Genomic DNA, 15,220 nt, shown 5'->3' with positions numbered 1-15,220 from the left:
ATTGCATAGTGGTACTTTCTCTATTGACTTCAATGGTACGTTTGTGCATTATAACATAAGGCTGCTTTTACTGATGTGGTTACATTCTAACAAAGCCGGTAAGCCTGCCTTATTACTAATGACACCCTTTTATATTGTGATATGACATCGAGTATAGGTGAAGGGGGTCATTGTGCGTATAGGGGTCAGGACCCACCAGGGGTGTAACATGATATGAGGGTGTCACCAAAGGTATTCACATCTACCTGATTATACATATTTGTAATTAATTCATAGTATTTAGTAGTGTGTGTGTTCTAAAAGCACCTTCCTTTTCAGAATTAAATGCACTGACTGGACAATGATTTATTGAGCCTTGTTGTTGTGTACCAACCAGCTGGGGTTACTAGTCCACAGCACCTCCCATGAGAAGGCATTGGACTTCTCTGTTTTGCTACCCTGAGAGAGTCAAGTGGTACAATGGGGTACTTGGTTCCGAGGCAAAAAAGACAAATGAACTTATTGAACTTATTAATTGTGAAGGACTCACATCCTTAACAATTAATAACACAGTTTCTTAGAGACTAAGGGCCTGCTTTAGATCTTGGACAGACTACCGTCGTCCCGCTGCGGAGGCGGTTCCAAGTACTCCGTCAAGCTGACGGCAGGCCGCCTCCCGTATTTAGATTTTGCAGGGAAGACTGTTTTCCACGGTGGCGGCAGTCTTCTCAGCTGGATAACAGTACTCCATCAGGCCGGCGGGTTTGCGCTGAGTCGATTTAAATGTTCCCATTGTGCTGGCAGTGTCCGGGCGGTGGAGTCCTGATGGAGTGAAGCTATGGTGGAGTGGAGACAGGTAAGTACTACTTATCAATATCTCACTACACATATACGTTGTGAACTGTCAATATGTATATGTAGGGAATGCATAATGCCATTCATTTTACCGGTAGCATTGCACACTAGCAACATACACACACTATTGTATGTGCACTCACAGTCAGCACAAGCACAGCACCCACCACCACCAAATAAATATGTTTTTATGTGCCGCGACAGGTGTGTATATTTTACCAGGATAAATTGTAAGACGAACACTTATGCATGACACATGAAAAAACTACATGTAAGAGCAATGTAAACATACACGAGGCAAAAGCTAATATTAACACACGATTCATAGTGAGACAAGTGACACAGTAGCCTACCTTAGATTCGACGACAACAGGGTTGGTTGTTGAGCATCATGGTCAAATAGCAGCAGCACAGGAAGGACCTGGACAATGGCATTCAAAATGGTACGGGAAGTGGGAATCTGAAAAATTTTAAGTTTTCACTTCTTTTTCTTCGTTTCTGCCGCCAACCTGAGTTTGGAGATTTCCGCACCACAGTTGCCTCAACGGAAAGGCACATCATAATCGGGTTGGCGGTATTCTAGGCGTGACTCCCTCCAACAGCCATCTCTGCCTATGACGTTTTTGGTAGAGATATCGGGACTCTGACGGTCATCCTTCCAAGGACCCACCAAAATCTAAATACACGCGGGTGAACCGCCAAGCCGATAGGTAGGAAAACAGTCGGAAAAGCAACGGAGGGACCAGATTCGCCAACGTCTAAATAAAGGTCCTAAAACTTAAGTTGTTATGAATTCATGGGAGCAGCACAAGTAGAGCAAGCAAAATCTAATATGGACAATTGGTGGCTTCAATTGAAGCACTGGTATGCGCTGACAGAAAGAGAGTATGCATTAGGAGCAAAAAAGACAAAGTGGTATGCTACAGCCTAGCAAATCGCTTTATCTTTTAGAAATGAAACCAAATTGTTTAGGCTTGGGGTCCTGGGTTTCAGTAGTGACTCTGTGATAGTCCACAGATGTCGAAAGGTTAAAAACTGCTGTTGTAGAAGGTTCAACATCCGCGTCTGTCATAAAGTTTAAGATTTAATGTTCTCTTGTATTCCTGCTTTTGCAGGATGGTGTGAGAATGTCTCATTGCAGGTGGAAAGACTTTTGAGTTGAAGTTGGAATATTGCCTAGGGACACCAAGCTCGAGCAGGTGCATGACGGCACTCTAGAGATGCTCAGAGGGATAATGGAAAAAGTGCTGTATAATTAGGTGTCACTGGTAAACTCATGCAGAACGCCCACTGACCTACCCCACTTCCCACAGAGATGTGCTGACAAATAGAAGTGGATATTGAAAGAAAAGAGTTCAGATTTCCTGCAATGCTAAATTTGTGCCAGTGTTTGCAGATGGTCAACACTGGAGGCACTCATTTCTGGGGACCAGTACTTATGTTTCATCATTAGCCTTTGACCCTGAGCAAAATAGAGAAAAGGGAGAAAGAAGGAGGAAAAGAAAGATAAGAAAACTGTGGGATGACATGGAACCTGCAAGGGTAAAATAAGGAGATGAGACGTGTAGGTGGCAAAAAAAGGCATGACGTGGAATAAAAACTAGGCAGTCCTGGTCTTTGGCAACCCCAGCGTTTGGCACTGCATTGGCAGGCTCTTAGGAAAGATTTTGGGTTGCTGTGCTTATTTTTGCTAAACTAATCATTGGTCCAAAAGCGTTAAATTGCTGGGTGGTGAAGCAAGCCAGTATTAGAATTGCCCTTGGCATAAAGAATAAACTGGCAGCTTTAGGAGCATGAGCTCGCTGCCCGCACTCATGCATAGTTGGGTACTTTATTTTGTACTTTACCTTGCCCGACAAATTTGTTCCTCTATGGTTTTTTGCTACTTACCGTGCATTCCCTCCTTAACAGGTCACATTGTTGTCCCTCGCTCTGTAAGAGAGTGAATAGGATGTCTAAAGGGCAAAAACTCCATAGGGCCGGTGAACCAGCCAGCAGCTTCCATCCGCCAATGTTCTCTGCAGCTTGGGAGGTCCAGTCCCTGGACACAGGGTTGAAGGAGTCACGGATGAGTTGGCTAGAAGGAAGTTAGACAAACATTCCAACATTATAAGTAAGAAGATTGAAATATACCCCAAAATGCCCTGTGTCCTCTTGGCTAGAAGCGGTGTGCCCACCTTCTTTCACAAAATACATTTTTGTGTATCCTCTGCCACACCTATTCCTTGCTTTTTCATGAAAATCAATCTGGAGTGACAGCTGCTACGCTGGGCTTGCCCTTGCTGCACATGGTCTTTGAAGTCATCAAGACAAGCCATTGACAGTAACAGAAAGTAAACAGGGTTCCAAGTGCTGTTTACATTGTATAGTTTGCACGCCTTTCCCACCCCTGCCCCTCAGCGACTAACAGGGGGTAGTTAAGGGCTTCATTACAAGGACTCCATTATTTCCCCTGATCACTCCATCCACCTGGAGTTATTGATCCCTGGAGAGTTGGAAGCACTGATGGTAAAGCTATCAGGGATTACAGGTGGGACACCAGCGGTCCCCTTGGAAATAAGGAATTACCACAAGAATCCGTGATTTTCGTCCCGATTCTGCTGGTAATGTCTCATTTTTCATCAGTAAGTCACATAGAGATTCCATCTTCTTTCAGCAAGGTCATCATGAAACATTCCATAACTCCTGTCACTGGCTCAGTGGGGGATTAGAGAGGTCTTTATAATTAGTGGTGGGCAGATTTCATCTGAGTTACATAAAAACTCAGAGAGGTTCAGGGGAATTCCACCAACAGGTGGAAAATATGCAGCTCATGCTGCAATTTAGCACCAGTAGTGCAAGCAGGTCTGAAAAATCAGCATGAATGGCACAATATTTTGTACAAGAGCGGACCGCCATTCGAGTTGATTTTGCTGCCACTCGAGTAGAAATATTACTCAAGAGGAAGCAAATCTACTCGATCAGCATCCCTCTGACCGCTCACGACCACCCACGTCTACCCGTGTTAGAAAATAGGGGACGCCATATCTTGCTTGCAAGGTTGCATTTTCTGCAGCCTCGCAGTTGAAAAATTATGGCGCGTGGCAATTGGCGTAATTTGGTCAGTAATGCAGAGTGACCAAAATTCCACCAATTCCGTGGGTAGAATGAAACATTCTACCAATCTCTATTTATAATGCGGTCCTAAGAGCGTGGGTTTGGACAACCCTGTGATGCTATTGACCGGCAAGTGGTGCATTCAATGCCCCTGCTTTTCTTATGGAAATTAGGCATTTACTTAATTGTTGCCCCTCTTTTAACCATGATTGGCATTTGTGTACTGCTTGTTACCATATTCTGTTTATGATTCATAAAATGCATATCAGCTGAATCAATCAATCAGGGCTCTTGTTAAGTGCAACTAATCAACCATAAAAGTCTCAAGGCGCTGCACGGGGTGGATCTGCAATTCAATCGAAGAGCCAGGTCTTGAGGTCCTTCCTGAATGAAGGCAGTAACGGTGATTGCCTGAGATACAGAGTTAGGGAGTTCTAGGTCTTTGCAGCGAGGTAGAAGAAGGATCTTCCTAGAGCCCACATCTTGCGGATCCATGGGATAGTGGTCAGGGCCAGATGGGTGAAGCAGAGCTGTTTGGTTGGTATGTAGAATTAGAAGCGGTGGTTGAGGTTTTCAAGTCCGGTGTTGTGGAGGGTTTTGAGGGCATGCATGAGGAGCTTGAAGGGGATTCTTTTGTTGACCGTAAGCCAGTGGAAGTCTCTCAGGTGACCGGAGATGTGGCATTGGCAGGGAATGTCCAGGATAAGTCTGTCCGAGGCGTTCTGAATGCACTTCCCTTTCTTTTGGAGGTGTTTGGTTGTGCCGGCATAGAGTGTGTTGCCGTAGTGAAGCTTGCTGCTAACGAGCACCTAGGTGACCGTTCTCCTGGACTCTGTGGAGATCCATTTGAAGATCTTTTAGAGCAGGTGGAGCGTGTGGAAGCAGGAGGATGTTATGGCATTGATTTGGTAGCTCATAGACAGCGAGGAGTCGAGGATGATGCCGAGGTTGCGTGCATGGTCGGTGGGTGTGGGGGGGTTCTGAGTGCTGCTGGCCACTAGGAGTCACCCCAATTGGAGGGTTTGAAACCTAGGATGAGGACTTTGGTTTTGTTGGAGTTGAGTTTGAGGCAGCTCTTCTTCATCCAGGCAGCTACTGCCTTCATCCTGTTGTGGAAATTGCTCATAGCGGCTGTAGTTTCATTGGTGAGGGAGAGAATCAGCTGTGTGTCGTAGGAGACAATGTTGAGTCCATGGTTTCTGATGATAAGCTGACCAGTGTTAAGTAAATTGGCCTATTGCTAAACCATTGAGATTAAACCATGTCAGCTGCAGACCAGATAGGATAGTTTCTTTGCCATTGAGCTGAATAGTGAGATAACCCTGGCGATTTGTTTGTTCGATTGGAACAGCATTAAAAATTTTGCAGGATGCCGTGTTGATCCTTTAATCCTCTCTTTCACATGGAGCCTACCATTCACTCCGCATAAACATGGTGAAAACCTCTGGCGATTTCGCCGCCTACATTTGGCACTAGATCCTGTTGAATACATTATTGAATATTCTACATACTCCGCATAACTGTGGGGACCACTCACTTTTGGGAGCTGTGACCTGGGTTTTCCATATTGGGCACCAGCTACCGGCTGTATCTTACGCACCCCTTTGTCCTAGTGAAGACCCACAAGAGGAGGTTTTAAGTTACCCTCTACGCATATAGTCGGGTTGAAAAGTTGACATCTCCCCAACCTAGGGCCTGTACTACGGTGTACCATCCCTCCCCAAAATTGGATGATGCACTCTGAACATGCTAGCATAATTCTATCAAATGGACACTGAAGAATATAACAAAATTGTTATGTAGACAGTCCCATCCACACTGGTCTACTGTTCTCAGCATCATTCTAACCAGTGTCTACTCTAAATTATGTTATTATGTTCTTCCATTGCTTTCCTTTTGAATTCCCCTTCTCTTACTCAACTCACACGTGAGTACTTGTCTTTGCACTCTTTTCTAGAGCGAACGTCTATTGATATATTGTCCTATGTTGCGATAACTTTGCTATGTGCATAATAAGAAAATATAAATAAGGTTTTGTCTTTAAAATACAGTTGTTTTTTTTCTCTCTGGTGCGTTTTGAAGAGTATTTGGTTCTCTCTTGTGCGACAATTACGTGAAAAGATTTTTTGTGACTTTAGCCAATTAATTATTAGAGTCACTGCGTCCTTGGCCTGTCCTAAGAGGGACGTTAGGACCACTTGTTGTTCTTATTGCATTATATGCCGGTCCTTTGACGTTCATGAGGTTACCCCATTAGTTCGTAATGATTGTTAAACCACCAGCAGCAGCCTCTCCAACCCAGCAAAACCTTCCAAGAGCCTGTTGTTGCGTGCCTTTGATTCAATGGGCAAGTAAGATGCATTGTGTGGACCCTTTCATGCTGCCAAAATCAGTTATTTTTGCAACTACCTCTGAGAAGTCTTACACTTACCAGAAAACTTGGAATTCCACCAATGATTTATTAGGAGACAGCTTGTCCGTGTGCTTCCAAAGACATAGCTGGAGATACCTTCTCTTGAACGGCAGTAGGTACCAATCTGAAGATATTTTTACTGAATTTCCTCTGAATCTAACAAGGAATCACCCTGAGCACTGTATACAACACTCCCCTATTATTTAGCATCATCCTTGTTTGTAAAGGGTTCGTCATCTATTCTTTAACTTTATCCTTATGAGGTGATTCACAAGAGTGAGTTTCTATATACTAGCGTCAAACTCAAAATCATTATCATCAGAGTCCAGTGGAGAAGACCTACCTTTCTCCTAGTAAAGAGGGTCCACTTCTTCCAAGATAGTGTTGGTTATCATTAGACATCTGGTAACAGCGATTCACTTCATATGCAGAACCTCCATCTTGGCCAGGTAAAATCAAGGATGTGGGTGTTCCCTCTAGGTAGCATGCGCATGATTTGATTGTTTAGCATTTGCTTGGTGACATCGTACTGATACGGAGCTGAAAGGATCTTACGAGGAGCACCACAAGCAAAATAATATGTAGGCAGCCCAATGAGACTACCCTACTGATGACCTGAGCATAAACAAATCTCACATTCCTCTAGGCCAAGATTGTATTGAGGTCCACAATATTGACCTATGATAATATTGTATACAGTACATCTCCCACCACTGCATCATTAAGGTAGTATATATTTACTATTCGTAACTCCATGTTTACTGATCATGAGATGTTGTGGTTAAGTCAACATACCAGATGTTATAATGTTGTCTTGCGATCTTTTGTATGCGATACAGAGCATATCTTGTTAGCCATATTTGAATAAAGGGTGTATATCAAGACAGCTTGTCCTTATGTCCTCTAATGTCTTTCCTAGTCACCCTGTTTTTAATCATGCATGCTTACCCTTATTGTACGGTTATACTTCTCAATTGGTGGCTGACATCTTTACATTCTTGATGGTGATTGAAATACAATGAAAATACCCTCTCCCAATCTGCAGGACGAGTGGATAGTGCGGTCCTTGGAAACGATGTGACAGAATACACCCTGAGCAGCTTGCAGCCGGCCACTGAGTACGATATCAACCTGAACAGCATGCGTGGGCGCGAAGAGAGTGAGCATGTCTCCATTGTCATCCAGACAGGTGAGGAGGGGGTAGGATTACACCGCAAGAGCTGCCCAGAAGAGGATGGGATAGTGTGATAGTAATAAGGCAGAAAGAACAGCTAGACCTACACTACTCTTGAGCACCGGTGTGGTGAGGATGCACACAGAATAAACATTTGAAGTCCAGGGTTAGGGATATATCAGTGAGGTCTTTGAGGGAATAGTACCATCTATAAGCATTGGATCATTGCTGTCTCAGAGGTAAGAGGGCTCTCCAACATCATGCTAGACTAGTGCTAATGGCATCCTGTACTATGATTAAGGGGTCCAATTTACTGCCACAAGACAATGTGTAACCCCGTCTATTTTTGTTTTTATATGAAAAATATAGAAAGTAGATCTTTCAGGTTACTCTCCATGCTGTCAGCCATGCTAGTAGGCCCAAGGCTCTGTACAATGACTATATGGGGAGGTTTGTTTAAATGACTGCAGATGTGCACTATATTACTAATATTTTGATGAGTGATATCAAACCCATCTGTACACCAAACAATTAGTATATTGAAAGGAACCACCATGATGGTTATTCGCTTCAATGTACAGAGACGTCCGCTGGGCCAGCAGTCATCTCTAAATTTGTCAGGAAGGATACCATTGAGATGGTGGAGGTAATGTCCTCTGCCATCCCGTCAGACACTTCTCCATCTGCCAAACTCTAAATCGGGACTGAACTTTCTATATAAGTGGATCCTTTTTGAATACCCCTATTTTTGAATATGACTATTTGAAACTGTTGTGAAGTAAAAGATGACAGGGGGGGCGGGGCAAACCAAAGATAACAACAAGTGTGATAAAGAGAGAACGAACTACACACTTACAGTATTGATTAATTACAACAGAAACCTAGGTTCTTTAAGTTTAAAGGCTACACCCTACTAATTAAAAAGAAGGATGCCACTACCACTGCCTCAGAAGAAAATCCCTTTAAACCATGATGAGCTTCATGGCATTGGGAAGTGCTGCCAAATAAGACTGGAGTCAGTTCTGGCTGGGAAGAAAAAGACACACTAGGTGAAGCTATTTCTTGTTTTAAGTAGAAGTGAGTAAGAAGATCACTCTGACATCCAGCTGAGGTACTGATATGACAAGAAGAAACAGTTTAGCACACTATTCCCAGGTTCAGTGATCAAAGTTCAAGTAATTGTATCAATATATTTATTGACTGACTAGATGCCTCGCAAAATACAGAAAATATGCAATTCTGTTCTCATTCCATTCTGCCAATTTTGCCATCGTAACTTTTACCCCTTTCTAGGATATTCTTTCTTTCAGCTATTCACATGCTCTAATGGTCTATTCATTTTCTAACAGCTCTGGACAATCCAATGGGCTTGATGGCAACCAATATCACTCCAACAGAAGCTGTTCTGCGGTGGACCCCACCTCAGTCTGATGTGGAAAACTATGTCATTGTGCTAACACACTACCCAGGTGAGGAGTTAAGTTTTTTTTAATGTCTCCTGGCCATGACAATCTTCTTGTGAATGGGGGAAGTGAAGTGAAAGAGAAGCTTCCATCAAACACCATTGTGAGTTTGTTGACTTGGACCATGAAAGGTACACCACCCTTCACCTAAAGTCCAGGCCGAGTGTAAGTACAACTATTGTCTTTTTGTCTCTTATGTCTGATTACTGATTCAGAAAGGCTGATGCCAGCTAGGTGCAGGAAATTCACAATATTTTGTGCCTATGCTGTGAGTGCTCCTGCTTGGAGGAAGTTCTGTTGCTATCTGCTGTGAGAAGCACCACTTTCCACAAAAGCTGTCTGAAGAGCAACTTGAGAAGGACACAGTTTGAGACAGTCAATATACATCTTGGGACAGATTTACAAGCCCCTTGCGCCACCGGTGCGTCACTTTTTGTGTCATACCGGTGGTGCATTTTACTGCTCCATGTGTGACTTTTCCTGTCCTTGTAAATACGGCCCCTTTACACGCAACACTTTGCGTGAAAGGGGCGTTCCATGGGTGTTGCTTTGGGTGTTCCCACGCAACACCCATGGAACCAGACACATTTCCAGATTTACGAGGAATCGGAAACCTGGAAATGTGTCAAAATGCAGCGCCACACTAGGGGTGGCGTAGCGAGGCGCAACAAGGAGAAATGTTTTCATTTCTCCTCATTTGTTTCCTCTTTCAACGCGTGCTGCATTCTGCAGCACACATTGAAAGAGGAAAATTACTGTAGTGATTGTTTTTGTGCAGGAAGTTGCCCCTTCCTGCACAAAGAAATCTACCCATGACGCAGGCATTCTTGCACCTTGCTGCAAGGATGCCTGCGCCAGCACATGGGAGCTGTTTGTGCGCCAGATAAGGGGAGAGCACAGGAATGCGATATATTATTGTAAATATGTTGCATTCCTGTGCTTTGAAAGTGCCGCAGCGTGGCGCTGTGGCACTTTCTTGTAAATCTGCCCCCTTGTATTTTGAAAATGGATATAAAAGTGGGATCCAATCCACCCCACTTTGTTCCAGTTCTATATTCTTTATGACCAAGAAAGGCAGTGCTTTGCAAAGTACTTGAAGGACTGCTGTATGACCAAGATCAGGGTCTGTGTTGACATCCTCTACCACAGGTGAGGGGACATCACCTGAAATCTGTACTTTTTGCTGAAGCAGCTGAGGTTCTGCATAAGGCCTAGACATCTGCCCCTTGCCTGCTGAGGAAGGAAGGAGTTTGCCTGGCTCTGCAGAAAGAGGCTGCACAGGAGAAGCATTTCGGCATGTTCCTGGTGCAAAGAAAACCCAGACTAAATGGACTGTCTAAGTGAATGAAGCCAGAATTGATCAGTTATTTGAGTGGGTCTCCTGGCTCTTTCTGTGCCTCTCATTAAGATCTGTACCCAAAAGACTGCTCAGATTTCACAAGCCATGTGTCCCCAGGCATCCACTCTGGGCTTAGGAAGGCCACTACTGCCCGGAACACACACCTCCTTACCCATTGGCCTGGTGGAGGTTGCAATCAGCAAAAGAAGAGCCCCAACTGCCAAAGATACAGTGATTTCTACAACAGGACCCGCTGAGCTACATTCGCCTGGAAACTCTGTTCTGAATGGAGACCCTAGAGGCTGAAGACAGGGTCTGTTCTGGGCTCTCCCCTCCTCAACAGCGAAAGAACTGATAAGCGAGTTCAGGGGCCGTCCGACTGAGGTTCGAACAGAGAACCTGCAATGCGCTGACGCGAACGCCAGAAGTTGAGACTGTTTCTGCCCCCATCAACAATGGGGGTAAAAACGAGCTCACTGATTACACATCTGAAACTTTGGGGGACATAATCTGCACCAGCGCCTAATTCATCCTCATTGAATGACTACTGGGGGCTATAAATAATAGGGTCTCCCAAGCTGGAGTGAACACTGCAAAGTGTGTGTGTGTGGGGGGGGGGGAGTGTAGTGCCAACAGAGGATCATAATCAAGGGACTAGCCTGTATTCACAGATTGGATTGTGTGATATTTAGGTTTCCAGTGTCATTAAAAGTAATTTCTTTTACAAAAGAACCACCACTGGGTTGAACATTAAGTTTTTGTGTCTGTTGATTGAGTTCTGAGCTCTTGCACCCTAATACTACCTTCTGCAAAAGCCTGTGACATCGTGGCCAGGATAACCTGAGAGTCAAGTGTGGAAGGAATTGTACTTGGCTAAGTTTGCATTGCCTTAGTAGGATGGAATACAGTACACGAGTGGCAAAATGATCCCAGCCACCACAGTTGGGCCCAGTTGCCCCCGTCTGCCCTATATCCCCCCCCCGAATGAGGTCTGACGACAACAATCCAGGGCATAACATATGATGCATTAACCTCACTGGACATGGACAGGAAGCCACAGGTGGGTGGGGACGTAACCTCTCCCTACATTCAGTCACCCAAGCTCTGTTTATGGGTCTCTTTGTTGTGCTGAATGCATGGCTGAACACGCACCTCCGAACCTGTCACTCGTGGTTGATGTGTCAGCCAACAGCAGCATCTCATGAGATTGGGCTCTATCACTACAAACATCGACAGTCACTGATATAGTCAGACTCAAGCAAAAAAGATCAACTTCGGCCAGTAAATGTGTTTTAGGTATTTTGTTGGTCTTTTCAGGTGTTTTGGATTGTCTTCCAAGCCAAAGAGATTTTGCATATTGTTGCCAGAGCAGTGTCTATCAAACCACAGTGGAATCCTGAGGGACAGAAATAGTTTCTCTGGGGTTATCCATCCTCAATAACAGGAAGTTACCGACTGCTGTTAGACCATTGCGGACCCCCAATCAGCCTCTATGATGGCACTCTGTAAAAACCTGGATAGAAAAATTCTTGTGACAAATATTTAATCAATAATCAACCCCCGCCCTGTAGGTTGCCAAAGATGACCCATGTCCCCTGCACATATCAACGACATCAACAAGATCATATGTGGCCAAGTATTGACTTAACTCCTTTCCCCTGCTGTCCAAATGGCCGCATCAACACCAGAAAGATACAAAGAGCTTCAACCCCTGCTCTACAAAGGTGCTAAACAGTAGTGGCCGGCAACATTAGCATCTGGTGGGGCACGATGCATAAAAATCTTACCAGAAGTATGTTGCTGGCCACAGGGTACGGTCACCGTCTCTCTCTTCTTCTGGCGCTCTCGGGCAGAAAGGGAGGGACTTCCTCCCTTGTGCCATGCAAATCCAACCAATGCAGCTCCAGGATTGGTTGGAGAAGGCTAACCCAGCGCTCATTTTGAGGCTGGGGGCCTGCAGCTGCAATCCCTCGGTAGTTTCTCAGCCTTTGGATTGAAGGCTCTGAAGTGCGCAGGTCAGATGTGTCGGCTGTAGACAGCCGGCCAATCTTTCATGCGCACTGGCAGGGGGCTGACGTAATAGTGCAATTGCACTAATCAGCCCCGCCCCCTGCCCTCGCACTGTATCAGCTCCTGCCTGCCACACATGATAAAATGGTATTTTTTTACCATTCTATGAATGTGTGTGCCTGCTGCGCTGGCAGCAGGTGGGCGACGCTCCTCCGCTATAACAGAGGAGCCGCCGCTGGTGCTAAACAGTTTGGCATTGAAGTACCCACAAAACAAAAACTAAGGCTGAAGGGAAAATCCAACCTCTTACAGCTTAAGATCCAATAAAAACGACAACAATTGTGCAAACGGAACATATGCGGTTTAAAAAATCATTATTATAAAAATGTATCAAATAAAATTAAAAGGAACTCATGTTATCCTGAATCAGCAGGGCCACGAAGTTCGAACTTCCTGTGTCAATAACTGTGTCTTCTGCTCTTAGGTGCAAGTTAATCCATATGGAAAGACCACCCTTTACCCTGTGTAAGTGCGAGTGGAACGAATAGCTGGGCAGGAGTAGCAGGCAAAACCTTCACATGAAGAAGAAATAGTGTCCCATGTTTCCTGTAGAGCTATAAGTAATATTTGGTTACACAATTAAGCCAAGCCGCGTTTATAAGCTTATCTTTGAGCCCTGAAATGTTCAAACTCAAGAAGGAGAAGGGTTGTTTTTGGCACACCGCCATTGTTTAGGGTCACTTCTCTCTTGGCACTGGCAGATGGTCAGTCCACACTAGAGAGAGGATCACAGCGGTTCGCAGTGGGTATTTGAATCTGATCCCTACCACCAGGAGGGACACCTTGGGGAGGCTCAGTTGGATATAAAGGCTGGGACACGATTTTAGGAGGGCGCTAGGTGGCGCACAGCGGAATGGCTGCCTTCGGGTGAAGCTCCCGCAGCCCAGCGAAGAAATCCTTAATAATCCTTCCTGAAAGTCGCATTTGATAGCCCACGCGGGCCTGTGTGGGTGGACCAACATCCCCACCGCAGTTGGGGCGCTGTCTCATCCCTGGCGACCCGGAGATATCGGACTGCGAAGCCGCCACAAGTTGTGCCGGCTGTGGAGGACGTCTTGCTGGAGCTGTGTCCGGGAGGCTGCTGCGACGCGAGTCCGGTGCGTCTCACGTGGGTGACAGGCCCCACCTCCGGATCCACGGCTGCGGGCGGCGGCCCTGCGACGTGTCAGCTGGGGGCTCGCTGGGACCCGCGTTAGATCCCCCCGGCCGGGGGCAGGAGGACGGACTGGACCACGGCGTGATGCACAACAGGCGCGGGCGTTGGTGAGTGGCGCGCCCGGCTGAATCCCCGGCTGGGGTCGCCGCCTTCCCTGCCCGCGCCGGATCCTTACTGCGGCGCGGTGCCGTCCGGCTCGTACCGGCCTGCGCGGACCCCCCCCCGGCTGCTGCCCTACTGCTAGCCCACTGGGGGCGATTACACGTCCGCCGGAGGGACAGATCGGAAGAGGTGCGAGGCCCGGAGAGACTGTTACCTGCTGCGCTGACCGCTGACCCTCCTGCGCTGGGGCCTTCGAGGTGGTGCCTACGCTGGGGCCCCGACTTGGATCCTCTTTGCCCCCATATACCGGACTCTCTTCTGCTGACGCTCCGCGCGGAGCTCATCCCGTTCACTCACGGAGAGTCGCTACTGGCCGTGGAGGTGAGCGGTGTGCTTGTGGGGTCGCGGTTGGCCCCGGGGAGGGCGGCTGGTCCCCAGCGAGATCCTGCGTGGCAGGTGGAGGGGGTTGCACGAGGTGCTGGTGGTTGAGCCAGTGACCTGCTACACGATCTGGCCGATCTCCCTCTTCCCTAGGCTGCCACTCCCCCCCTCCTTGGCCGCTTGCCCCCGGGGCCCACCCGGGCGTCCCCCCTGATCCCGCCGCGGGTGGCCTGGTGGCGCCGCCATGGGGAAGCCGGACAGCCGACAGCCTCGCCTTACTTTTGAGTCCAAAAAGCAGACCAGGCCGCGGACGGAGGCTACTGCGGCGGGGTCGGAGCCGGTGGAGGCCCCGCCGGGGGATGATGTCAAGTCCATCTTGCTGGACATGCGGCAAAGTCTTGCGACCATAGTCGACAAAATGGATTCCATGCAATCCCGCATGGACTCGATCGTACATAAGGTTGACAGCCATGGCGAACGCATCACGGAAACGGAGAGACGTATCTCAGACACCGAGGATCGCACAACGGAACTGTCCGCCGCTATGGCGCGCATGGACAAAATCCTCCATGTAATAGCAGCCAAAAACGAAGACTTGGAAGCGCGTAGTCGGAGGAACAATATCCGTATAATTGGCATACCAGAATCGACCCACACGGGCAAGATGGAGGACTATGTGGAGGGTCTCCTGCGCGAGGTGGTGGGCACGGACTCCCTATCCCCCCAGTTCATAGTGGAAAGTGCGCACAGATCTCTGGCCCTGAGGCCACCGCCGGGGGCTCCCCCTCGCCCTATTATAGCACGCCTGTTGAACTTCCGTGACCGAGATGTCGCGCTTCGGACGGCGAGGGAGAAGAAGAGCCTATCCTATGGCGGCAACGCCTTCACCATTTTTCCGGACTTCACCCCGGTGGTTCAGGAGGAGCGAAAGAAATTTGTCCAGGTCAAGCATAAACTACGCGCTGCACAAGTTGACTATGCGCTTCTTTACCCTGCCCGCCTGCGCATCACGCATCAAGGAAAACAAATCTTTTGCACTAAACCCCAACAGGCGGAGGAGTTTTTGAAACGACTCAAGAAACGTGACCAGGACTGCTCCTCACCGCTGGCATCAGACTGATGGGCCTGGAGTGTTGACCTGTCGATTTTGAGACTGAGGCCTGTCGGCTGGTAAGGCGGTGCGAATATCTGC

General features: G+C 47.2%; 1 protein-coding gene across 3 annotated transcripts in view; it reads left to right on the top strand.

The window, feature by feature from the left end:
* The window catches only part of TNR (tenascin R), a 1,024,744-nt gene that overhangs the window by 931,757 nt on the left and 77,767 nt on the right, over positions 1 to 15,220 (top strand). For all 3 annotated transcript variants that reach the window (XM_085601599.1, XM_085601598.1, XM_085601597.1), the window contains exons 15-16: positions 7,389 to 7,532; positions 8,867 to 8,986. In XM_085601599.1, the coding sequence (XP_085457725.1) occupies positions 7,389 to 7,532; positions 8,867 to 8,986 (264 nt within the window). The remainder of the gene's footprint in view (positions 1 to 7,388; positions 7,533 to 8,866; positions 8,987 to 15,220) is intronic.

The sequence above is a fragment of the Triturus cristatus genome, chromosome 4_2, assembly GCF_964204655.1.
Source record: "Triturus cristatus chromosome 4_2, aTriCri1.1, whole genome shotgun sequence".
NCBI classification, from domain to species: Eukaryota; Metazoa; Chordata; class Amphibia; order Caudata; family Salamandridae; genus Triturus; species Triturus cristatus.
The sequence above is the reverse complement of the archived record's forward strand: the minus strand, read 5'-3'. Positions and strand labels throughout refer to the sequence as shown.